We start from the raw sequence: 27542 nt of genomic DNA, 5'->3' as shown, positions 1-27542 counted from the left end.
CAAGGTCTTAAATTTCTACAGTTTTGCCATATCACACAAAAAAGTCAGGTCACTTTACTGATAAAAGCATTTTTGTTATTAACAAGAGAATAAAATGTAAGAGCCCTCTCTGCTGCAAATTCTGGGCACAGCAATAGTAAAGACTAATCATTTTTTAGTATACAATTCCAATATTAGTAATTAAGGAACAGTTATTTAACTACATAGGTATCTATGTGAAACACTATGCTCTATTTTAGTACCATTAGTAAGTGTGCCAAAGCAAACCTAGCCATGTGAAAAGATATTAAAATAGTTCATAACCCATCCACAAGGATGTCATTTGTGGTAGCTAGTTTGTAACTCAAGAAAGTTACAACTAGAGCTGTCAAGTGATTAAAAAAATTAAACACAATTAATCGCAGTTTTAATCACACTGTTAAACAATATTAGAATACCATTTATTTAAATAATTTTGGGGTTTTCTATATTTTCAAATACAAGATCGTGGCTTGGGGCTCTGGACTTCAGCCCTGCTCGGGAGCTGCTCCAACCCCACCACCACCCAGGGAGCTGCGGGCTGGGGCTGCTCCAACTCCCCCGCTGCCAATGCCTCCTGTCCCACCCACAGCTATGTGATTAACACGTAAAAAAAAAAAGTTAATTTTGCTTTCAGTTAATTACAGGCATTAACTGCAATTAATTGATAGCCCCAAAAATAACCCAAATTACATAACTGATATATTTGTACTTATTATACTGCATACCAGTGCTTATCAAAAATGGTGGTTCTGTGAAAGTCTGCATATTTATGATGACAATTTTTATGTTCAGATATTAAATTCTTTAGATTCTGTAAAGAATCAGAAATAACACAATTGTAGTGGAATAATTAACTGTCTGGAGGTCTTTAGGTATCACAGCAATACTCAACGTCAGACATATATATCAATTAAGCATGCACTCCTGTTACCAAGGTTTTACTTTTGTTCTTACAACAGAATAAGGTCTATAATAAAAGCTGTGAATATACTTTTAGCCACTGTTATGATCTAATCAAATTATCAAATGCTCAAAAGAACCTGAGAGACCCAGACTGTCTCTTAAAGAAATGTGATGTAATGGTGCACATTTAACCAGCAAAAGTAAACTCTGTATTCTAGACTTCAGCATCGTTAATTACTAACTTTTGTGGGCAGTACATGTTATTTTCTTACAAGCAAAAGATAAGGGAATACAACACAGTTGAGGCAGCACAAGTTAAGTTACAGTAGGTATACAACATTATAAAGATTATATGTTTTTATTATTGTAAAATCACAATCCATTTTGCTCATTTTTCCTTAAACACTTCAGATATTTAAGACACGGGCAATAAATAGTTTCATTTCTCTTAACTTTTATTCTAACAAACCTCATTTCTGTGGACTGCACTTGTTTTTGCAACCATAGTGATGAAATACATTGGCTTCAGTCACAAATACCTATTCAGTATTACTTTAACATCAGCAAATTTGTTTTCAAAATGAGCTATGTAGATCACTAAAACCATGTTTTCAAAATGATCAAAGTTAACTGACAACACTAAAATTTTTGAAGAACGCTACAGACAAAACATATTCTACAATATAAAGTTGTGTTATTGTTTCTCTGTAGTAGACCATCTAAAACAAGAAAATCTAGAACTTTTTCACCTACTTTGCAAGCAAATTTTAAGACAAGGGAACAAAATTATTCACCTGTACTGCTTTATTTTGTGCTCCCAATTAGAAAAAAGTGACCATCTTCTATTTTACCTATGTATTGATGCTATTTCCATTTCCTCCCCCAGCTTGGCAGCCCCTCAAAAATGCTGAAACAGCAAAATGCAGAGGACATATCAAAATCATTAAAATACACTAAAGAAAGGATTTGACCAGAAAGTTGTACTGTAACCATTACTCTATAAAAATTTATATTTTAGCACCAACCAAATATTGTACTGACAAAATACATAAGTAATCTCTCCACAACCACCTCTCGGTGTAAGCCAAGTTTACCCATGTGGGCAGAGGTCTACTAATTATGCAGCTTTATTCAGAACACTGACCGCTTAGGCCCGTTTCCCAAATATACAGATTTTTTTTATGTCCATTTTAAAAGACGCGAGTAAGTCTGATACCTGTTTTGAGTCCATTTTTTACTTCTGTTCCCAGCTGGAATAATCATCTACATGAACAAACATTTCAGAGATAAAATATAAAAGCCCAGTCTTATACAAGTACACTGTTTTGCTAACTGTTTTGATACTTGGCAAAATATTTATTTTTAAAAATGAATTTGTTCAGGGTTTACCCAATATCTACTGCTTAGATATCCTTCACAAAACTTCCAACACAATTCCGCTTCACTCTAACATATACTGACTTAATGACGGATACTTAAAACATTTCCACAAAGCAGTGGTGGCTCACTAAATTCCAGGAAAGTTATTAATTTCTTCCACCTGCTTCTTCTATCACGCTCCTAAACAAAGGGTATCAACTAAACCATGGCTTCACTTTATTATCTATATATACATCTTGGACAGCAAAGGGCAACAAAATAAACCATTTTGCATAACTTTAAAGGAGCAGCAATACAAAAAATGTAAGCCTCCAAAACAATAAACGTAGCCCTGCCATGCATGTAAATCTTCACAAACTCTTAGAAAATTATTCAAAAATGTTTCTCTTTGAGAACCATTCTGTTCCCCTCCTCCCATACACACACACTCACAGTACTCATTTGTTTATTATTTTAGTATTTGGTTCAGTAGTTTCCGCTTCTAGTTCTTGAGCATCTTGTCTCTCTCTCTCTCTCTCTCAAGAAAACATTAGCATATTCAGTGACTTAGCATGTGCCAGCAGAAATTGCTAATAAAGAAAACACTGAATTCAAGGGGGTGGCTGGGTAAGGGAAGTCTTTTCAATGAGAGTTTGTCATTTGACAATGACAGGTGTGGCAGTTTAATGACCACTAAAAAGTGATGTTTCATTTTTAAGACTCAAGGCCACAGAGGAGAAAATCATTTATCTTCAGTTCTGAGCCATGAACTTAATTAGAAGTGAGTTAGTTTTTAGTCAGTTAGTTTTTAGGTGTCTTAAAAATATTTCCAAGTCCTGTTATGCAGCAACTGGTTATGCAGTCACTGACATACTCCTCCTCCAGCCAAAAGAATGGAAAACACTTATGGGGAGAACAGCACTAAATGTCAGAAAAAGCTCTTTAGCACAGCTTAATACCAATGCACGGAGAAATACTGTGCGCCCTCCATCAGTGTCCCTCCAGAGGGAAAGAAACGTACCATGGGGAGGGGAAGGGGGGAAGAAGGGGGGAAGCTACCCATACAAGTAAAGGCTAGCAAAGTAGCTATCTCTGGCAGAGATTTGGCACCTGGCTACTCCTGTTAGCAAAAGCCTACAATGTTTCTGCCTAAGGACAGGCCTACACTACAGCCGGGACTGACGCCCTGAGATGGTTCCACCGGCAGTCGATTTAGCAGGTCTAGTGAAGGGCTGCAAAATCAACAGCAGATCGCTCTCCAGTCGACCCCTGTACTCTACCCCGGACAAGAAGAGTAAGGTAAGTCGACAGGAGAGTTATTCACGTAGCTAGAGTTGCGTAGCATAGGCCGACTTACCGCGGTAGTGTAGACATTGCCTGAGCAAGTAAATGAGACCGGAAGTAAAAGGTATATTAAAATAAAGGCCATTAAAAATAAAGTCCCCCTCCCCCTCACTGTAAAGAAACATTTACTTCTAGATGTAGGTTCCTGTACCTATGACAGACATTTTGAATATGTTGATAAACTTACTTGATAAAGGCTGGTGGCATGTCCCTTTTCAAAATCTGGTCTTCGGTTGTCTGCACTGTTTCTTTTCCAACCTGTATGAAAAATCCAAGAGTCATATTTAACCCCTCAGCTTTGGATTCAGTTTAATGCTTACATCAATCAGATCATATACCAACAAAAGGAACTAGTAACTGACAAGCCCTTTTATTAGTTTTGGTAATGTTTATATAGAGCAGGGATCGGCAACCTTTGGCATGCAGCCCACCAGGGTAAGCCCCCTTGGCGGAGCGGGCCAGGCCAGTTTGTTTACCAGCTGCATCCGCAGGTTCGGCCGATCATGGCTCCCACTGGCCGCGGTTCGCCACTCCAGGCCAGTGGGGGCTGCGGAAAGCAGGGGCCAGCACATCCCTTGGCCTGCACCACTTCCCGCAGCCCCCATCGGCCTGGAGTGGCGAACTGCAGCCAGTGGGAGCCGCAATCAGCCAAACCTGCAGACACTGCAGGTAAACAAACTGGCCCGGCCTGCCAGGAGGCTTACCCTTGTGGGCTGCTTGCCAAACATTGCGGATCCTTGGTATAGAGTTTTGAATATGTAAAGCATTATATAGGTGCTAAATAGTAGAATTTTTAAAAAGTTTACTCTTTTTGGAAAGCATTAAATTCATGGACAATAAACAGCTTGTTAATCACCGTGCAAGTTTTGTGGAGTGCAGTATGGTAATGCTCTCTGTACAGATCTGGTCAAATTAATAATACCAATACAAACATTGCTTTCCAAAATTGCTGCAGTCAAGTTTCGAGGAAACAATTCTCGCTACTGCTGAAAGACAATTCTTTTTTTACAGGTAATATGCATTTCAAGAACACCAGCTGCAGCACTGAGCCATAAAAATAGCTAATCATTTTTATAAAGCAAACAACATGAGTTGCACATTTAGTCTTATAGCAATCTTATTTATGGGTTTGTGGGGTTCCACTTATGTGAGCATGTGTATATGCTAAATGAGAGCACTTTTTAAAAGTACATATTAATAGCCAAATAAAACTGGACATTGCATCATTAGTGTAAGTACATCAACATGACCTTGGTGCTAGTCACATTATCATGTATTATAAATAAAGACATTTTATGTCCTGTGTGACACCTCTACTAAATCTCAATGCAGAAACAGAGAAGCAGCTAGTTTGGTTTTTCCCCCTACAAAAATTGTAAGAAAAAAAATCATAATTTCTTGCACAATTATGCAAGAAAAGAGAAGGAACTTTATATCCCCAATAACCTTTGCAGGCTTGCCAATAAAATGTGAATCAGAAAGAAGACTCCAAGGTAAAAAACAAACAAAACAAATACCTCTTCTACCCTTCGACCTGACTAGCCTATTAGGAAGTAAACACACGCACACACACTATAGATTATCCTCAGGCAAAAATAATGGTGCACAAGTTTCCCCTTACAGTTAACAATTATGGGACTAAACTAAGATCAGGGTAACAACATTCACTGTTTTCATACACAATAGCTCTTGTGTTACACAAATCTTTTAAATCAGCAGCTGGTTCTCTGTGGTCTATGAGATCATAAACTTGACAGAGTATTTCCAGTTGCATTGTTCACTGTATTTTCCAGCTGAATAAACCATTCAGCAAGGCCCAGGGAAGCAGAAGGTCTTTAACCCAGACACTAGTTTGTATTAAGTGCTTCCAGGACTGCCTGAGCTACAGACAAGACAACATTGTATCCTAATTTTTACTGTACCCACAAATATGTTTTAACATACAATCATTAAACCGAAGAGGTTTGCCTGAGTTATACTCCCAGACCAAAGAGATGTTAAAGCTGGTGCATATTATTAAAACTTTTGTCAGAATCCATAAGACACACACACAGCTTGCACACGGCTGCTATTCTGAAACCTCAACACTTGACTGTCTTTCAGGAGTACAAGCTACACTCTGCTCACCAGCACTGTCCCCATTTGACCTTTTCAGTACAGTTCTAAACATTACAGGGACAAGACACAGGAAAATATAGCCCTGACATTTTCTAGTTCTTACACGAAAAAACAGTCCACGTTTACCACTAACATACATATTGTAACTTAGGAGTGCTACACTTGCAAGGTACAGGAGTCATTTCCGCCCTTGGATACATAACAGAAACTCCCACTGAAGACCATCAGAGCTGTGTGAATATTTGAGAAAAGAATATCCATACTTCATGTGGAGGTAGTTCTCAATTTCTTTTTTGCATATATGCAGACTATAACAAGTCAAAATAAATTATAAACATCTGTGTCTTTTGCATTCAAAGTTGGTATAATAGAGCTGGGAAGTCATCTGTTTACCCATCCCATGAAAATTTGAGATTTTGAAATTTTTTCCAAACACTAGCTGGGATGAGAAAAGTAGAAATCTCAAAATTTTTTCAAACCAAAAACTTGGAAAAAAAAGTCTGTTTGGGTCAACAGAAATACAGATAATTTCAATACATTTCAGTTTGATTTTGGCTTTTTTTAAAATGGTTTTACTGTCATTTTGAATGAAAAAAAATTTTTTATTAGAAAATTTAAAAAAACATTCAAGTCAAGAAATTTGTTGAAATCAGCCCATTCCTACAAACTGTTTTGATGAATCAGCATTTTCCTGACAAAAAATAACGAGGAGTCCTTCTGGCACCTTAGAGACGAACAAATTTATTTAGTCTCTAAGGTGCCACAAGGACTTCTCGTTGCTTTTGCTAATACAGACTAATATGGCTACCAATCTGAAACCTGACAAAAAAAATGTTTCTGAAAAATTCCCAAACAGCTCTACTGCATAATAGACTCATAGACTTTACAGTCAGAAGGGACCACCATGATCGTCTAGTCTGACCTCCTGCACAACGCAGGCCACAGAATCTCACCCACCCACTCCTGTAATAAACCCCTAACCTATGTCTGAGCTATTGAAGTCTTCAAATCATGGTTTAAAGACTTCAAGGTGCAGAGAATCCTCCAGCAAGTGACAAGTGCCCCACGCTACAGAGGAAGGCAAAAAACTCCCAGGCTCTCTGCCAATTTGTACTTGTGGAAAATTCCTTCCTGACCCCAAATATGGCGATCAGCTAAACCCTGAGCATGTGGACAAGACTCACCAGCCAGACGCCCACAAAAGAATTCTCTGTAGTAACTCAGATCCCACCCCATCTAACAACCCATTATAGGCCATTGGGCATATTTACCCCAATAGTCAAAGATCAATTAATTCCCAAAATTAGGCTATCCCATCATACCATCCCCTCCATAAATTTATCAAGCTTAATCTTGAAGCCAGATATGTCTTTTGCCCCCACTGCTTCCCTTGGAAGGCTGTTCCAGAACTTCCCTCCTCTGATGGTTAGAAATATTTGTTTAATTTCAAGTCTAAACTTCCTGATGGCCAGTTTATATCCATTTCTTCTTGTGTCCACATTGGTTCTGAGCTTAAATAATTCCTCTTCCTCCCTAGTATTTATCTCTCTGATATATTTATAGAGAGCAATCATATCTCCCCTCAGCCTTCTTTTGTTAGGCTAAACGAGCCCAGCTCTTTGAGTCTCCTTTCATAAAACCAGTTTTCCATTCCTCGGATCATCCTAGTATCCCTTCTCTGTACCAGTTTGAATTCATCCTTCTTAAACACTGGAGACCAGAACTGCACACAATATTCCAAGTGAGGTCTCACCAGTGCCTTGTATAATGGTACTAACATGTCCTTATCTCTACTGGAAATACCTCGCCTGATGCATCCCCAGACCGCATTAGCTTTTTTCATGGCCATATCACATTGGTGACTCATAGTCATCCTGTCAACCAATACTCTGAGCTCTTTCTCCTCCTCCATTACTTCCAGTGATGTGTCCCCAATTTATAACTTAAATTCTTGTTATTAATCCCTAAATGCATGACCTCGCACTTTTCACTATTAAATTTCATCCTATTACTATTACTCCAGTTTACAAGGTCATCCAGATCTTCCTATATGATATCCCGATCCTTCTCTATATTGGCAATACCTCCCAGCTTTATGTCATCTGCAAACTTTATTAGTACACTCCCACTTTTTGTGCCGAGGTCAGTAATAAAAAGATTAAATTAAGATTGAGCCCAAAACCGGTCCCTGAGGAACTCCACTAGTAACCTCCTTCCAGCCTGACAGTTCACTTTTCAGTATGACCCATTGTAGTCTCCCCTTTAACCAGCTCCTTATCCACTTTTCAGTTTTCATTTTGATCCCCATCTTTTCCAATTTAACTAATAATTCCCCATGTGGAACCATATCAAATGCCTTACTGAAATCGAAGTAAATTAGATCCCCTGCATTTCCTTTGTCTAAAAGATCTGTTACCTTCTCAAAGAAGGAGATCAGGTTGGTTTGGCATGATCTACCTTCTGTAAAACCATGTTGTATTTTGTCCCATTTACCATTGACCTCAATCATAGATGTCTTTAACTACTTTCTCCTTCAAAATTTTTTCCAAGACCTTGCATACTACAGATGTCAAACTAACAGGGCTGTAGTTACCATGATCACTGTTTTTCCTTTCTTAAAAATAAGAACGTTAGCAATTCTCCAGTCATACAGTACAACCCCTGAGTTTACAGATTCATTAAAAATTCTTCCTAATGGGCTTGCAATTTCATGTGCCAGTTGCTTTAATATTCTCGGAAGAAGATTATCTGGGCTCCCCGATTTAGTCCCATTAAGATGTTTGAGTTTGGCTTCTACCTCGGATGTGGTAATATCTACCTCCATATCCTCATTCCCATTTGTCATCCTGCCATTATCCCTAAGCTCCTCATTAGCCTCATTAAAGACTGAGAGAAAGTATTTGTTTAGATATTGGGCCATGACTAGATTATCCTTAACCTCCACTCCATCCTCAGTGTTTAGCAGTCCCACTTCTTCTTTCTTTTTCTTCTTCTGATTTGTATGGCCATAGAACCTTTTACTGTTGGTTTTAATTCCCTTTGCAAGGTTCAACTCTACATAGCTTTTGCCTTTTCTCACTTTATCCCTACATGTTCTGACCTCAATAAGGTAGCTTTCCTTGCTGATCACTCCCATCTTCCACTCCTTGTAGGCTTTCTGCTTTTTCTTAATCACCTCTCTGAGATGCTTGCTCATCCAGCTTGGTCTACAACTCCTGCCTATGAATTTTTTCCCCTTTCTTGGGATGCAGGCTTCTGATAGTTTCTGCAAATTTGACTTGAAGTAATTCCAGGCCTCCTCCGCCTTTAGATCCACAAGTTCTTCAGTCCAATCCACCTCCCTAACTAATTTCCTTAAGTTTTGAAAATCAGCCCTTTTGAAATCAAAAACCCTAGTTGCAGATTTATTTTTGTTAATCCTTCCGTTCAGTTTGAACTGAATTAGCTCATGATCACTTGAACCAAGATTGTCCCCTACAACCATTTCTTCTATGAGGTCTTCACTATTCACCAAAACCAAATCTAAAATGACATCCCCTCTTGTTGGTTCAGCAACTACTTGGTGAAGAAATCCATCAGCTATCGCATCCAGGAAAATCTGAGCCCTATTATTACTAGCACTTGTCTCCAGTCAATATCTGGGAAGTTAAAGTCTCCCATGATCACACAATTCCCATTAGTATTTACTTCATTAAAAACATTAAAGAGGGCTCTATCCATATCCAAATCACATCCCGGTGGTCTATATCATACCCCAAGCACTATCTCAGGGAAGGCTCCAGTAGCTTTCTTCCCCAATGTAATTTTTGCCCACACAGACTCTATCTTATCCATTCCATCACTTCTTATTTCTTTACAGTCTACCTCATCATTGATATACAGTGCTACTCCACCACCTTTGCCTTTATTCCTGTCTTTCTTGAATAGCACATACCCTTCAATACCTGTACTCCGGTCATGACGACTATTCCACCATGTTTCTGTTCTCCCTATAATATCTGGTTTCACTTCCTGCACCAGTAGTTCTAGTTACTCTATTTTGTTACCTAGACTCCTCTCATTAGTGTACAAACATCTTAATTTTTGCTGTTTGGCTTCGCCCACATTCTTTACCCAATTAGGCACAGACATTCCACTGCCAGAATCACCTATTAGACTGGTATCTACACTGCCCTTCCTCCTTATGTCCATTCTCCTACCCACGGCTGTATCCTTTCTTACTTCGTTTTCTTCTCTCTCAATGTTAAAATCCGGTGTGGAGATTACCTGGACATCTCCCGACCATCTCCCTCAAATTCCTAGTTTAAAGCTCTCTTAATCAGTTGTGCCAGCCTCCATCTTAGAAGTCTATTTCTCTCCCTACTCAGGTGAAGACCATCCAAGAGAACAGTCCTCTGTCCACAAATGCCTCCCAGTGGCCATACATCCCAAAGCCCTCCTTATAGCACCACTGCCTAAGCCATCTGTTGATCATCATAATCTTGTCACACCTTTGTTGCCCTTCTCTAGGAATAGGCAGAATCCCACTGAGCCTCGATTTCCTTAAGCATCTTCCCCAGGCTGGCATAGTCTCCCTTGATACGTTCCAGAGAGAATCTAGCCCTATCATTTGTTCCCACATGAAGGACAATCAGTGGATTCTTTCTCGCTCCCATTACGATCCTTTTCAACCTCAGGTCCACATCCCATATCTTAGCACCTGGCAAACAACACACCCTTCTACTCTCTGGATCAGCTCTGGTTACAGGCCTGTCTAGTCTTCTCAGTAAGGAGTCCCCAATCATGTAGACCTGCCTTTTCCTGGTGATGGTGCGATTCTCCAGTCTATCCCCTGTTCCCTCTGGTTGCAAGTCCTCTCGATTCCTATTCTCCCTTGCAATTCTCTGCAACCCATCCTGTATCCTCCTGGGGCTCATATTTGGTGTTGTTATCTCCACTGACTCTTCCCCTCTTCCTATAGAATTAGCTGCTCTTCTCTTCTTCCTTGCCCTCCCACCTTCAGTGACCACCTGCTGTGCCCCTTCTTCATTTTTCAACTCCGCAAACCTGTTCCTGAGCTCTATTTCTCCTTCACTAGCCCAGGGTGCAGGAATGGGCAAACTTTTCGGCCCACCACACCTGGGAATAGAAATTGTATGGCAGGCCATGAATGCTCAGAAAATAGGGGTTGGAGTGTGTGTGGAGGGTGAGGGCTCTAGTTGGGGGTGCGGGCTCCTGGGTGGGGCCAGAAATGAAGACTTCAGAATGCAGGAGGGGACTCGGAGTCGGGGCGGGGGAGGGCTCTGGCCGGGGTGTGGGCTCTGGGATGGGGCTGGGGATGAGGAGTTTGGGGTGTAGGAGGGTGTTCTGGGCTGGGATCGAGAGGTTCGGAGGGCAGGAGGGGAATCAGGGCTGGGGGAGGGGTTTGGGATGCAGGAAGAGGTGCAGGCTCTGGCTGTGGTTGTGGGCTCCGGGCTGGGATCAAGGGGTTCAGAGAGTAGAAGGGGGATCAGGGATGGGGCAGGGGGATGGGGCAGGGGGAGAGGCTCAGAGGTGCAGGCTCCGGGCGGCGCGTACCTCAAGCGGCTCCTGGAAGCAGCGGCATGTCCCTTCTCCAGCTCTCATGCAGAGGCACAGCCAGATGGCTCTCCACGCTGCCCCGTCCGCAGGCACCACCCCTGCTGCTCCCACTGGCGCGCTGGAGGGGAACCATGCCACGGCTTCCAGGAGCTGCGTGGAGCAGCCCTGGACCCTGTGCCCCAGCTTAAAAGCTTGTTTAAAACAAGATCTGTTTTCCATGAAATTATTCACCGGTGTCAAACAACAAGACCAAAAAAAAAAAAAAAGGGGGGGGGGGGAGGAGAGAGGCAGCAGTCGACTTTCATCCTTACTATTAAAGACCATAACAAATAAATTCAGGTGCTGTAGCTGAACACCAGTGTGGCCAGGGGTTTGTCAGCTGGATAACTGATAAAAACCGAAGAGGTAAATAAACAAATTTAGCATAACAAATGCTAGGAATGGCTTGTGCAGAAAATGACCTTATCTACCGAACTTGTCTAGTTTATATCCAAGAAATATATCATCACTACCCCAAACCACATGCATATGCATTAAGCCAGCAACAGGATTTTAAAATATTTCCAGATTTTAAAGCAAGCCAATAAGGAATACACAGACTGTGAAAAAGAAGATGTTTTAGCAATTGTGTGTTAAAACTCATGTCAGAAATTATCTACTTATCTGTGCAACTCAATCAAATCCTCTGCAACTTCTGCAGTTTCTCATCTTCCTCATCTCTTAGGAATTTGTCTTGAAAACAAATACTAATGACCCACTGAAGCATTAAAGGGCAAATGGAAAACAACTTCCTGGTTACACACATATCAGGACCCACATTAATGTCAAACTGCAATATCCAGAGCAAAATATTTAGGCTGTAGGAGCTGATGGTCAATATCATTTCTGTGAGCCCTAAAACAATAAAAAATGGCCTCCGCTGCAAGGCTAAAAATAAGCATCTGTCAAATGCTATTGGAATCAGCCAGCAATTATGATAAATTTATGCCAGTCTCCTGTTTGTATAGAACTCCTAAGTTTGAGGTCCGGTAACAGAAAATATTTACTACACTGGGTGAGATTATCAGATGCTTTATTCAGATCACTCTGATCTGAGACTGTAAACTCAATGTTTAATTTGCAGTTTATTTTATATATTTATTTAGCATGTAAATACAGGACCAAATTTAGCAACCACACACAATAGTAGCCACTGAAACATGGCAAAACATTTGGCTCCTATAGGCAATCAACAGCATTTTTTAAATATGGCTCAAGTTCGAAGTTGCTCTATGGGACTCGGTCCCCATATACCGCCACCCAGCAGGATTTAATTTAAAAAATTACCGAAGAATAAACTAGGGCAACTCTACTTTACACGCTCTGGTTTAGCAATAAAAAACTGAATTTTCTGAATAAAGATACATAGAGTTTAGATGGCTCATGAAAGCTGTCAGATTTAATGCAGTTTTCACTTGTCACTCCTCAATCCCAATAAATAGTCTGATGGGATGATGACCTCAGCATCCTATAGAGAAGGTGTAGTATGCTTTACGAGCAAGAATGAATGAAGACTATGGAGGACTCGTGAACAGGCTATTTTAGGAGAACACCCGTTTTACAGGCTACTCCCTGCCCGCTACTCCAGTTCATTGACGTCAGTGGGACTACTCACATATTTAAAACTAATTTGTTAAATCAAGGTCCTAATAAAGCAAATAGAAACATCTAGCCATTTTACAATGTATTTATCCAAATTGAAATAATCTTGAAAATTAGTTAATAAATAATCTAGGAATAATGAGGAAAAACACAGCCTAACCGCTTTATTCTAGTGCAGTGGTTCTCAGCCAAGGGTACACATACCCTTGGGGGTACGCAGAGGTCTTCCAGGGAGTACATCAACTCATCTAGATATTTGCCTAGTTTTACAACAGGCTACATAAAAAGCACTAGTTAAGTCAATACAAACTAAATTTGATACAGATAATGACTTGTTTATACTGCTCTATACACTAAAATGTACTGTGACAGGGTCGGGCCAGATGGCTATAGGAGAGTAAAAGAAGGCAGATATATTAGCCCCAGCCTAAGTAGGTCCCTTTTCCCTGGGTAAGGGAACAGGCATGGTTCCAGAACAATCAGGAACCTTCTGTCAATTAAGACAGGCTGATTAGAACACCTACAGCCAATCAAGAAGCTGCTAGAATCAATTAAGGCAGGCTAATCAGGGCACCTGGGTTTTAAAAAGGAGCTCACTTCAGTTTGTGGTGTGCGTGTGAGGAGCTGGGAGCAAGAGGCACTAGGAGCTGAGAGAGAGAACGTGGACTGTTGGAGGACTGAGGTGTACAAGCATTATCAGACACCAGGAGAAAGGTCCTATGGTGAGGATAAAGAAGGTGTTGGGAGGAGGCCATGGGGAAGTAGCACAGGGAGTTGTAGCTGTCGCACAGCTGTTCCAGGCGGCACTCTACACAGCTGCATTGCACAGGGCCCTGGGCTGGAACCCGGAGTAGAGGGCGGGCCCGGGTTCCCCCCAAATCTCCCAATTCCTGGTCAGACACAGGAGGAGTCAACCTGGACTGTGAATTCAGAAAAACGGCGCAGCTGAGGGCTGCCGTGAAGCTCCAAGGCGAGCAAATCCGCCAATAAGCGCAAGACCCACCAAGGTAGAGCAGGAACTCTGTCACACTACATACAATATTTATATTCCAATTGATTTTATAAATATATGGTAAAAATGAAAAAGCAAGCAAATTTTCAGTAACAGCGTGTTGCGACGCTTCGTATTTTTATGTCTGATTTGTAAGCAAGTAGTTTTTAGGTGAGGTGAAACTTGGGGGTGCGCAAGACAACTCCGACTCCTGAAAGGGGGACAGTAGTCTGGAAAGGTTGAGAGCCAGTGCTCTAGTGCACGTTTCTCAATCCAAGTTCATCCCTGTCGCATTTAGCGCCTTGACCTTTAAACTGTTCCACTTCCGCTCTTAAATCAGTTGCACCAGCTCAAAAGAAGAGATTAAAAGGTGTCACTGACAGATGTTTAAAAAGCATACTCTAGCACTATTTTATGAACGTTTTGATAAAGCCTATATACAGCACTTCTTCTGTGAAAAGCAGCCACATCTTCTTAGGAGCTGCAAGATAAACCCGTAAGTAAACCAGCAAGAAACCAAGCTCTTCCTTTCTTACCTGTAGTTCATATCAAGTATCTTATGGTCCTCTAACACAATAAATCTTTATCATTGCAACATTAACACTTGACCCAACCTCAGTATAGCCTGATTCAGCAAAGTACCTAAGCACACACCTAACTTTAAGCACATAAGTAGTTTCAATAAAGTCAACAGAATTATTCGCACTGTAAGTTAGGCATGTGCTTAAATACCTTGCTGAATCAGTTCCATCTATAGGCCCTATCTTTCATTTACATATGCTTTTTTTGGCTGGTTTTCTCACGATTACATTGGAGACTGAATTCCAGAAGTTTCAAGGCACCATTCCAACATCCTCTGGCAATAAATCAAGAAAATTAAAGCTTGGCCATCAGTCCCCATCATCAGGCAACAAGTCTACTTGCTACACTGAAATTTTTAAACACCAGTTCCAACTGCCCATGGCCAAGGAAATCCTAGAATGAAAACCTACAATTCAACTAAAACAGTTTAATTACAGAAAAAGACTACACAGAAACCAGAATGAGTGACATCGTTTGGATAGCAAAATTGATTTCTATTGATGCTGCAGAAGCCTAGTAACCCTGTGCAGATAATGAGTCCACTCCATAAGGTTTCTGATTAAATGCAAGGTACATAAATCAACATGAAGGAAACACAAAAGCAAATATTAGGTATGGCACAGTGAACTGTTCAATACAAAATATTTTAATTGGAGAATTTTTCCAGCACTATTATGAAAAGCTTCTCTCCTGCTGCAATACTTCTGAGAATGGAACTACTTCAAGATTATAATATGCTAGCTCCACTCTAATCAGGCCCATACAAAGATTAACTCTTTCCTCCTAGATTTTCCAGATAAAGTTTATATATGCATAAGAAAAATGGCAATTGTCTCGTCGGTAAAATGCACAATTGCAATAAGTTAACTCTGCCTCACATGAAGGAGACACAGGAAAACCTTTCACAGCAGATACCAAAAAACTGTTCTCTGACCCATTTTTAAGACACCTATGGCTGTGAAAGATCTCTAAGTCTCAAAGTGGCTCCAGTAGGTGATACAGAATTCTATAGACATACATAAACATTTGGAGAAAGACAACGTGTGAACTGAAGCATACCACCAGGGAGTTTCATGAAAAGTAGGGCAATTGTGATATTGTAGGGCTAAACCCCTCTGCATATCTAATAGAAACATACTAGTCTGAAGAGCGGGGCAGACTATATTGTACATCAATGATACGTAGGTATGTTTGTATCACTGTTAGTGATGGCCTAGTGTTGGTCAACAACCCCAACTCCAACAAAAAATAAAAGTTTAGCGGTCTTTTTCCAGGGAGAAGCAGAGATGGAAATATATGTAAAGTATTAATAGGGACGTTTGAGAGGGAAGGAAAGATAGGAACTTCTTTTTAGCACTCTAAAATTTAGTAGTACATCACAAAATGTTCACACTTCTGCTAATGGGGGAAGAGAGCTTTCCTCCGCTGAAAGGGAGAAGACGTGGCCTGTATGAACTTGTGCTCCCAGTCCTAAGAGCTCACTTATTGATGCGTGAAAATGACTCCTAAACCAGTAAGTTTAATGGCTGGTTTTCTCCCTTCAGCAAGATGACAAACTCAAGTGACACAGATCCCAGTACTCTAAATACCAACTATAAATTATGTATTTATATAGCAGGGCTGACCAAACTTGCAGGCTGCATGGCTCTTTTATAGTTAGTGTGTGACTCGCGGAGTCCTCCACACCCTTCTTCTACACCTACCAGACTGTGGAAGGGGTCGGGGGGAGGCAATGGGCTTCTGCCCTGTGGAGAGCGGGGGTATCGGGGCTTTAGCTTCCCCCACAGGGCTGAAGCCCCAGGCCCCGGCACGCACGCGCGCACACACACCCCCGCAGGACAGAAGCCCCGAGCTCCCACTTCCAGTCTGGTAGGCAGAGAATGGGGGAAGGCTTAGGGGGCTCCAGGCAACGCTTTAAGAGAAGTTAAGCCTGGGTGAACCCAACAGCGTGAGAGTGAGACCAATAGAAAGAGAAGCTCTCACATGCGCATTATATCGGGAAATTGCATTGTTCTGTATTCAGACATTGTGCTGTGCAGACCTCATGTGCTCGCCATCTCCCTGCATTCTGCAGACTACAAGCTGTGTTTACTGTTCATAAATCTAAAACTATTCAAATGCAACTTAAGTGTAAACCCTACGTTTATTTCATGGATGACAATGACAACATCGTCAAATTGTAAGAAAGGCAAGTATGAAGAAAACAGAAATTTTAAGCCAGAATGGGAGGAAGATTTTTCATTTACTGTTAAAGGTGTCAAACCCCTGTGCCTCACCTGCAATGCATCGCTCACTCATTATAAAGCAAGCAACTTAAAACGTCACTATGAAACAAATCCCAACAACTTTTCGTCTAAATACCCTCCTGAATTCAGAATTAAGGAAACACAAGTAAACACATTAAAATTACGCCTAAACAGGTCAGTCATTCAGTAAGGAAGCTGATACAACCTAAGCTAATTTTGTTATGTCCTGGAGTATTGCTCATGCTAAATGTCGATAGAGCGATGGAAAATTTATTAAGAAGAATATTGCAGAAGTGCTTGCAATTTTAGATCCAAGTAACACAAAATTTCAACGACTAATAAAGCAAATTCCAATTTTGCACCAGACTACAGAGTGGTGTACCTTCCAGATCAATGCAAGCAAGATACAAAGCCATCTAAATAATTCTCTAGCATTCAGCCTAGCTGTCAACAAATCCACAGATAAACAAGATAAAACACAACTAGTGATATTTGTGTCAGCGGCTGTAACAGCAGATGTAACAGCGGATATATGTTTCAGCAGATGTAACTGTGAAAGAAGAAGTGATGGACTTAGTGGTGTTAAAAGAAACAACACGTGGTGTTGACATAAAGAACGCACTTGACAAAGCTTTGACAAGTGCCGATGTACCACTGGATAAATTTGTCACTGTTGACTCTTGAAAAACAATTCCAAATTTCCAGAGTTTCTCCCTGTTCATTCCATCATCCATCATGAACATCTCACAGGTAGATACTTCAAGTACGGGAATGTTACAAAAACGGTTCTAGAAACTGTCAACTTAATCTACTCAAATGGGAAGACTCATTGACAGTTCAAAAATTTCATTAAAGAACTGGATCTTGAAGACAAACTTAATGATGTCTCTTTCCATTGTGTTTATTTAGTAAAGGTCATGTACATTTATGGCACTAAATAACTGAATGAACAGGGATAGCACAAGATGCTTCATTTTGTAGAAACGACTAAAGACAGGACAAACAGAATGATCACACCCAGATTCTAAGATGAGCCCACACTAAAGCACTTTCTCTTTTTAAACTTTCTCTGTTGTCTATAACCTCACTTGGCCACAATAAACAGCTTTCTTTTTTTTTTTAAATGTCCCAAGATTCACTTCAGCATTTAATTACAAAAATCTGAATTGCTTTCTGTACTCCATTGCCATAAACGTCAGTCTTGAAACATACTGCTAACTTTTAACAGTAATTTTGAGTTGCATAAAGAGCTCTAATATATCCAAATAAAAATGCAGCTAGCTGCCACGTACTGAATTTTAAGGTCTTACATTCATCATGTGCAAATACTTGCACTGACTTTCTAAATGCCAGATTGAAAAGGGATCTCTATGTTTTAAGCAGTGGCAAGAGTGAAGCCAGCCCTGCCTTTCTCAGGAGTGCCAGTATTTTAACAGATTTCAGAGTAGCAGCCGTGTTTGTCTGTATTCGCAAAAAGAAAAGGAGGACTTGTGGCACCTTAGAGACTAACAAATTTATCTGAGCATAAGCTTTCGTGAGCTACAGCTCACTTCATAACAGTATCATGGTGATAATTCCAGTGAATTTCAAGCACCTTTCTTCTGAAAAATCAAAGTAATAGCAGTTCTGTGTCTGAAGACAGGATTGAGAAGCGTGGGGAGGGTAGGAAGAGAATAAATTAGTGCAGTTAGTTTATTTTGAATTCTAAATTTCTTTGGAGGTATAACTGCAGTAACACAAGTCAAAATTATAATCCCATTTTACAGATGGGAAATTGAGGAACAGATTCCAAGCAACTTGCACCACAGAAGACCAGATGACACACTGATGACCAAAGCACTACAATATACTATACAGGAAACCCGGATTCATAAAGGAATTCTTGGGCTATTGATTCTCAGGCCAGCTGGGTCTGCCAGTCTTGAGGAGAGGAAGTGCTCTGTTTTGAAGAAAGCAGGTACAAAATGCATCATGTTTATGAACCCTTTACCAGTTTAGGTACTCAGAACTACCGTGATGAGCACCATATAAGAACAGGAAACACTCATTCTCTGCCAGTTGTGGAATGTAAGAGCCACAGTAAGAGTTCTCAGGAAGAGTGAGAGAAAGAGCAAGAAGCAGCTTTAAACCAAAGCCAACAGCTCTTAATATCAGTTAACAGCAAGAGTCGCTCCGCCAAGATGGCAAGGCCAACTTCTCATGTGTCACTGTCAGGAGTAACTGGAGAGCATCCAGATACCTGGGACATAATCTCCAGAATAAAGTAGTGTTATGACAGACTTCAGTTTTATTCTATAGGTGTATTTTTATATATATTCTCAGAAAACATCTGCTTAATGTGCAGTGGCAGTGAAAAAAGCTAACAAATGTTAGGAACCATTAGGAAAGGGATAGATAGTAAGACAGAAAATATCAGAATGCCTCTATATAAATCCATGGTATGCCCACACTTTGAATACTGCGTGCAGTTCTGGTTACCCCATCTCAAAAAAGGTATGAGAATTGGAAAAGACACAGAGAAGGGCAAGAAAAATTATTAGGGCTGTGGAACAACTTCTATACAAGGATAGATTAAAAATATTGGGACTATGACAAAGGTCTATAAAATCATCAATGGTGCAGAGAAAATGAATAAGGAAATGTTGTTTACTCCTTCACATAACACAAGAACCAGGGGTCATGCAATGAAATTAATAGGCAGCAGGTTTTACACAAACAAAAGGAAGTACTTCGCACAACGCACAACCAACCTGTGGAACTCATTGTCAGGGGAAGCTGTGAAGGCCAAAACTACAACAGGGTTAAAAAAGAACTAGATAAGTTCCTGGAGGATAGGTCCATCAATGTCTATTAGCCAAGATGGTCAGGGATGCAACCCAATCATCTGAGTGTCCCTAGCCTCTGTTTACCAGAAGTTGGGAGTGGACAACAGAGGATGGATTACTCAATTATTGCCTGTTCTGTTTATTCCCTCTGAAGCACCTGGCATTGGCCACTGTCAGAAGACAGGATGAGCTAAATGGACCATTGGTCTGACCCAGTATGGCCATTCTTATGTTCTTAGGTAGAAGCTATAGTAATTATCATCAACATTAGGCTGGAAAATCAGGTTAACACCAAAATTAAGTTTCCTTTGGAACAGTTTAATGCTGGGATATGTCATGGGTAGTTTTACGCCAACCTACCAGCAACTCAAAGAGAAGGATGGAATGTAGAGTGACTACATGTTTCCCCCACACCTTCCAACCTCTTTGAGGTGCTGAGGAAGTACAAGGTCACTGATGTAGTACCAGGTTAATAACAGGTTAGACAGACACCGGTCAGAAATGGTCTAGTTATTAGATAGGCCTGCCTTGAGTGCAGGGGACTGGACTAGATGACCTATTGAGGTCCCTTCCAGTCCTACACTTCTGTGATTTTATGACACTTGCTAACAAAGGAGGCACACTAATCCTGCACAGACCACTAGGAAAATGCATTACCTACTGGCAGAGGTAACACTACAGGAATGTTTGACTAAGTAACTGGGAATCAGGGTGGATAAAAATCAATGATTTAAAAAAAAATGATTTTTTTAATTTAAAATCAGATTTTTTTGATAAAATGCTTTTTGAGGAAAAAACACCTATCTAGAGATAGTTTTAATTAAGATATCTTTAATGAACTATAATGTATCTCATCATGGAATAGGGATCATAAATTCTAATTCTATGGTATGAGACAATATATTCATGTAATTTTTAAGAAAAGTTTTGTAAATGAGTTCCAATAGTTCATGGATCAGAGACCCAATCTTATGGGGTTCCAGAGGCTTCTGTATAGATTGGTTAATCTTTCTATCTACTCAATAGGACTCAGTGCTAAGTCTAGAAGAGACCATCAGAGATGCTTAGTTTTGCAGTTCTCAAACTGTGGATTTGTGTCTCCAGAGATAACATGCTTGTTGACAACAAAAATGTTTTAAATAAATAAATAATATATCGAGGTGAGAAATAAAAGACCTCAACCCAATTGTCCCTCTGCAAATTTGTGTACACAGAGTCAATCCCTTACCTCTCTCTAGAAGTGCAAAGTTTCAAAAAGTTCAATAAATAGAAGATTGTTGGGGATCAAAAAGATCTGGACAAGGAGAAGAAGACTGGAGATAAATGTGAGAAGAGAGGGACAGGCAGTAGAAACAAAAGTGAAACTGTTTGAGCACCATATTCAAGAAGTCTTGAGGTCTTTCTGAGTGTAGCCTTCATTGATTTGAGATCTACCATACCATTCTCCCAATAGAAGGGAAAACCTATAATGGTACTAGGCCATGAGAGAGACCCAGTTTGACAATATTTAAATGAAGTTCCTCTACCCGTGGGTAAGACAGGCATGTGTGCAAAATGCAAACAGTGCAACAAAGAAATGCAAGGCCTGGTCACCCAAATGAAACATCATGAGAACTGTTCCTTCTCAGGAGGAAGCTGTGTTTAAGATGATGAAAGGAACATGTCTGAACATGCAGGATCTTCAGGTTGGTAAACTTTTTTATTTCATACTTCTTTCTTAAGGACTGCCTGTCTTCCTTCTGGACTATTCTTGAATTCTCATGTTTGAGCAAAATATATAGTTGTTACTCTATGGTACTATCATTTTAGATGCAGTTGTGATAAATAAATAGCTGAAAGAGGCAGATCTTCCTTTTACAATTTCACCTTTAAAGTAGTACTGAGTGTCAGTGAATGCAATGAGTAATACTAAATGAGCAGTATGGCAATAATAATTAAATAACTGCATTGACTTATTTTGTTTAGGAGAATCCATCCTCAACATACAGGATTCTGAAGACTATCCACCTTCAAGTTCACCATCATTTTCTATAATTTCAGAGTTATCTGCCAATGATAGTGTTTCAGTCACATCATGTATGTCACATAGCCACAGTATATCACCTGTAGCAAAGGGGAAAAAAAAATCTCCATCATCCAGAAATAACCATAGATAAGTTTGTGATAAGAACCAACAGATTACAAAAAGAAGTAATCGATGAAAAAATTGCCCAGTTTGTTTATGCAACAAACTCTCCTTTCCGTATGATTGAGAACCCACACTTCATTAACATGGTTCAGTCATTAAGACCAGGATACAGTCCACACAACAGGGCAGATGTCACAAGCAAATTGCTGGATAAAATGTATGAAAGAGAAATTGAGCAGTGTGCAAAAGGTCTAGCGGGTAAAATTGTTAACCTGAGTCTTGATGGGTGGAGCAATGTCCACAATGATCCTGTCGTATGTGCTTGTGTGACAACAGAAGAAGGCAATGTCTTCCTTACAGAAACAATTGATACATCAGGAAAGGCGCACACAGCAGAATACTTACAAGTAGCAGCAGTAAAAGCTATAACAAACTGTGAAAAAAAATTCAAATGTCTAGTATGCAGCTTGCTCACAGACGTACACTCTATGCGACTCTAGCGTATCTGGTGAAAACACTCTATGTCAACTACTCTAAATACTCCATTTCTGTGAGAGATGGAAGCTATGTCAACGGGACATAGAGCTGGTGTGGACAGCACTTAGATCGCTGTAACCTGCATCCCTCGGGGGGTGTATTTTCACACCCCAAGTGACGTAAATTAGATTGACTTAAGCGGTAGTGTAGACTTGAACTAAGTCTGCTCTAAGGGCATACCAAGAGGCCGGGGGGTGGGGGGGGTCTGTCCGTCCCCTAGCGGTCTGAGCAGACTGAATTAAAAGATTGTCCAAGGCCAACCATCATCAATGGAAAATCCGAGAAGACAATGGAAAACCCGATCACCAGAACACTGATACCTACGAACCAATGACCCAAAGGGTGGACAGTTTCCCTGCCTCTCAGCAGGCTAGCTGAGCAGAGATTCCCAGCTCGAGAACAAAGGAGCAGGAGACAGGAGAATAAAGAGTTGGTTTCTGGAAGAAGCTTGGATGCTCTCTCTCACCTGGGAACTGACTAAGGAAGGAAGTTAGTGAGAAACACAGTCTGAAAATAGAGTTCACAACAGCTTGGCTGGTGAATTCCTCTGGACTGTCCAGAATGGACAATGCTTTAACCTTTATTTCTCTGTGTTAACCTAAGGACTTCCAGTTCTGTGTTCCAGCTAACTAATAAACCCTACTATTCTGAAAATGCTGCTTCAGCATCACTGCAAATACTGGGTGAGGTGCATTAGTCCTGAAGACTGTACAAGATTCTACCAGGAGTATCTCAGGCCTGGTCTACACTACAGAGTTTGGTCAATATAAGGTAGCTTACACTGACCTAAGTTTGTAAGCGTCTACACTACAAAGTTGCTCCTGCTGATCTAAGCCCTGGTCTACACTCGGGGGGGGGGGGGGGGATTGATCTAAGTACGAGGTACTTAGATCGACTTACTGTTGTGTCCTCACCGTGGTGAGTTGACTGCTGCTGCTCCCCCATCGACTACCTGCGCCTCTCGTGGCAGTGGAGTATGGGAGTAGACTAGACGCGATAAATCAATCCCTGCTGGATCTATCGCTGCCCGCCGATCTGGCGGGTAGTGTAGACATACCCTCTGTCACTTACTACACCAACCTAATAATTCCACCTCTGTGAGAAGCACAGTGCTTAGTAACAGTGTACACACTGTGTTGACTATTCCGGGTGTCTGACAGGCCAGAGCCCCAGCAGCTATCAGCCCTGGGCAATGGAGCCCCTGGCAGCGGTCCATGCCCAATACTGTCAATTAAATCGGTGGAAGTGCTCCTGGTGAGGACGCACATCGCCGACAGATGGAGGGTAGCATGAACATACAAAATCAATTTAATTACTGCAGTGGCTGTACATCAATGTAACTTAAGTTGACTTAATTTTGTAGTGTCGGCTTGCCCTCAGTTGGAGACATTGAGCAGCACTCACGGTGTGAAACAGGAGTACTGAAAGCCTAGAGGTTCAGTCTCAGCAGGTGGTGAGGCTGCTTGGTGTACCCTGAAGGAAGGTCTGGCACATTGACCGTGATCCTCTAGGAGACTGTTCCAAAGGTGGGGACATAGCACTGATCCTGTGGATCTGCGACAGATGGTCTACCAATGATTACCTGTCCTGCTCTTACCTCCCATACGGTACTGATCAGGGGAATTCATTGCCAGAGTGAGGAAATTTGAAGATACCCTCTGTTAAGAGCAAATTAGTTCTAGTCATAACCAATACCAATCCACATGGATCTGTTCTTATTTAAGCTTTACCCAGCTTCTCTGGATGCTCAGAATGCCTGACAATACCTGCTCTATCAGGGCTTGGGTCTTCAGCAGATTACAAAACCCTTTTGAGGGGAGGAGTGGTGGTTTTGGTCCAAAGCTGACAATTTGTGAGGCCTGTGGTGTCAAGTGCAAGTCTCCAAGTAGGAGTAGAGTGGGTAAGAAGGGAAGGGTGGGAGGGAGGAACCTGAAATGGCTTCTCTTCTAGACCCCCTCCTAGAGGCCGTTATCTAGTCAGGAGTTTCCTCTTCTTCAGAGGATCTCCTTCGGTTACTATTAATCTATCCTAAATCATGAACAGTGACAAAGGGGAAAAACATAAACCCTTCCTGTGCCCCACCCAGCCCCCAAAAAAGGTTCATTTTTCTGACCACAGCAGCACTTCTATTACTTGCCAGCCACAGTTTGGACTATTCAATAGGGCTTCTGTTTTTCAGGGTTTATTTCTGAGTGTTATATACATGTCCAAAAATTGAGGGTTTTCGGGGTTCTTTGTATGTATACTGTAGTAAATAATGTACAGTCTATCCATTATGCATTACAATAGTATATATTGTAATGAGTAATGTCTCTGTACAGTTCCTTAGTGTGCTTTATCAAGGTTCTGTTTCACTACATTAAAGCACAATAGGGAACCTTTAGTGAGTGCCAGCAGGGTCTGGACAGACCAATTACCATGCAACGCATTAGTGTGCTTTAAATATCACACCCCATAGAGTATGCATTACTGCTTTGTATAGACAAGACCTTAGATACAAGTAGCCATTTATGTTTATCTAATAAACACTGGATTTTTTTTTAAATGTACCAGGGTGTTTTATGAGTGTTCATCAGTTAAAACTGAAAATCAGGAGCCCTACAATTAAAATATTGATGTCAGTCCAGTTGGAGTACCATCATACTTTGCTATTTTCACAACCAGAAGCTAAATGTGAAGAACGGATCATCTGCTAATGCCATCAGTGTTTCACTATTTAAAAGCTCCCCATCATCTCTTTGAAAGCTCATTGCAGGATAACACCATCCAAAAATACCAAGCACTATTCTACATGAATAGAAAGTACATTTTGTAAGACTTTACTAGCCCTAGAGAACAAAGCTTTCTACCGTTTAACTGGTGCCAAGCTGAGCTAAAGACTGCCTTGAACCAATCTGTGCCTTTTTGAACTACTAAGGAGTCAAGACAACTTTGGAATTACCATACACAATTTACTGTCTCGTATTTATCTGAACTGAAGGCTGACCCGCTGAACAGTGAAACAAGAGAATAGCTGCTGTGTCTCCACACAATTTAAACTGGCAAACACAAAGACGTTCAAGTATAAAGAAATTGTAAACCAGCCAAAGCAATATTTTGCTGTCTGAATCCTCTTACTCATCTTTCATGCTGACAGGTTTCAGAGTGATAGCCGTGTTAGTCTGTATCAGCAAAAAGAATGAGGCGTATTTTGTGGCACCTTAGAGACTAACAAATTTATCTGAGCATAAGGTCTTTAAGGTGCCACAAGTACTCCTCGTTCTTTTTACTCATCTTTGCTACAGCACAATTTTTACATCAGAACACTGAGATTAACAACCACAACATTTTCTCAAATCAAACCTTGTTAGATTGTGTTATATTACCTTTTTGAACTAATTCAGTATAACAAATGTTCCTCTCCCCCTCAAAAAGCAGTACATGTGGGTACGGAATGAGAAATTTGGATCGTTCTTCCAGTGTAAGAACAAGTTCACAACCCATGAGATATTTATAAGACATTCTACTAGCTTTAAAACATTTTTTGTTCATCCACGCAGAGCCTATTAGCTGTTCTGTATACAAGTCTCAATTATTTTGAGCCCAGTGTCAAAGCTCCAATAGACATTAAAAGGAATGGGAAAAGCAACTACAACTGGAATGCTATCATGAAGCAAAAATGCTTCAATAGAAGTGATCCATAAAGGTTTATGTGCAATTCAACGTTTCTTAAATTTTTGTAGTTTGCTAGAAGGATGTTCACTACAAATATTTCATAGAAAAATAAAACTGAGATAATAGAAAAAGAAAACAGTGTTCAGAGTCTGATTTCAACTAAAGTTTGTATTAAAAATAATATAATATATTTTAGCAATAATGTCAGGATGAATATGCAATCTTCTTCTTAGCATATGTGCAATGTGCCTCAGGTGGTACATGACCAGGATTCATCACCAAATTTGGTCCGCTGCTTGGATCATTGGCTTCCCCAGCCTCGCTTGGATACTGACGGGGAGTCAGACATGAATGCTGATTTATGCACCCCTGTGTACACAATGACAGGGAATATAGCATGCACTCAATACAGTGTCTCTCTCAAGGAAATTGAAGCCCACATCAAACCATTTATGTATATATTTTTAAGACCGAACCATCTCTTAATTTGAAGACCAGTACATGAATCAGAATTCTCACCCTTGCCATAAAAGTTGTGATGTTTGTTGTCTGCAATACTCACACTGTTGTGATAATTCAGCCTACAACTTACCTACATGCCTCCAGCTTTCATCCAGACCACACCACATGATCTATTGTCTACAGGCAAGCTCTACGATACAACCGCTTTTGCTCCAACCCCTCAGACAGAGACAAACACCTACAATACCTCTATCAAGTGTTCTTACAACTACAATACCCACCTGCTGAAGCGAAGAAACAGATTGACAGAGCCAGAAGAGTACCCAGAAGTTACCTATGACAGGACAGGCCCAACAAAGAAAATAACAGAACGCCACTAGCCATCATCTTCAGCCCCCAAGTAAAACCTCTCCAACGCGTCGTCAAGGATCTACAACCTATCCTGAAGGATGACCCATCCCTCTCACGGATCTTGGGAGACAGGTCAGTCCTTGTTTACAGACAGCCCCCCACAACGTGAAGCAAATACTCACCTGCAACCACAGGCCACACAACAAAAACACTAACCCAGCAACAGGTTTCAGAGTAGCAGCCATGTTAGTCTGTATTCGCAAAAAGAAAAGGAGTACTTGTGGCACCTTAGAGACTAACAAATGTATTTGAGCATAAGCTTTTGTGAGCTACAGCTCACAACCCAGGAACCTATCCTTGCAACAAAGCCCACTGCCAACTGTGTCCACATATCTATTCAGGGGACACCATCATAGGGCCTAAGCACATCAGCCACACTATCAGAGGCTCGTTCACCTGCACATCTACCAATGTGATATATGCCATCATGTGCCAGCAATGCCCCTCTCCTATGTACATTGGCCAAACCGGACAGTCTCTACGTAAAAGAATAAATGGACACAAATCAGACATCAAGAATTATAACATTCAAAAACCAGTCGGAGAACACTTCAATCTCTCTGGTCATTCGATTACAGACCTAAAAGTCGCAATATTACAACAAAACAAAAAAACTTCAAAAACAGACTCCAATGAGAGACTGCTGAATTGGAATTAATTTGAAAACTGGACACCATTAAATTAGGCTGGAATAAAGACTGGGAGTGGATGTGTCATTACACAAAGTAAAACTATTTCCCCACGTTTCTTTTTCCCCCCTA

At 40.7% G+C, this 27542-nt stretch overlaps 1 protein-coding gene across 2 annotated transcripts in view; it reads right to left on the bottom strand.

Annotated features, from left to right (window-relative positions):
- VCL (vinculin) overlaps positions 1 to 27542 on the bottom strand; it is a 105815-nt gene that overhangs the window by 57442 nt on the left and 20831 nt on the right. For both annotated transcript variants that reach the window (XM_073353147.1, XM_073353149.1), the window contains exon 2: positions 3815 to 3885. In XM_073353147.1, the coding sequence (XP_073209248.1) occupies positions 3815 to 3885 (71 nt within the window). The remainder of the gene's footprint in view (positions 1 to 3814; positions 3886 to 27542) is intronic.

This window comes from Lepidochelys kempii, chromosome 7 (genome assembly GCF_965140265.1).
Source record: "Lepidochelys kempii isolate rLepKem1 chromosome 7, rLepKem1.hap2, whole genome shotgun sequence".
Lineage (NCBI taxonomy): Eukaryota > Metazoa > Chordata > Testudines > Cheloniidae > Lepidochelys > Lepidochelys kempii.
This window is presented reverse-complemented; position numbering and strand designations above follow the sequence as displayed.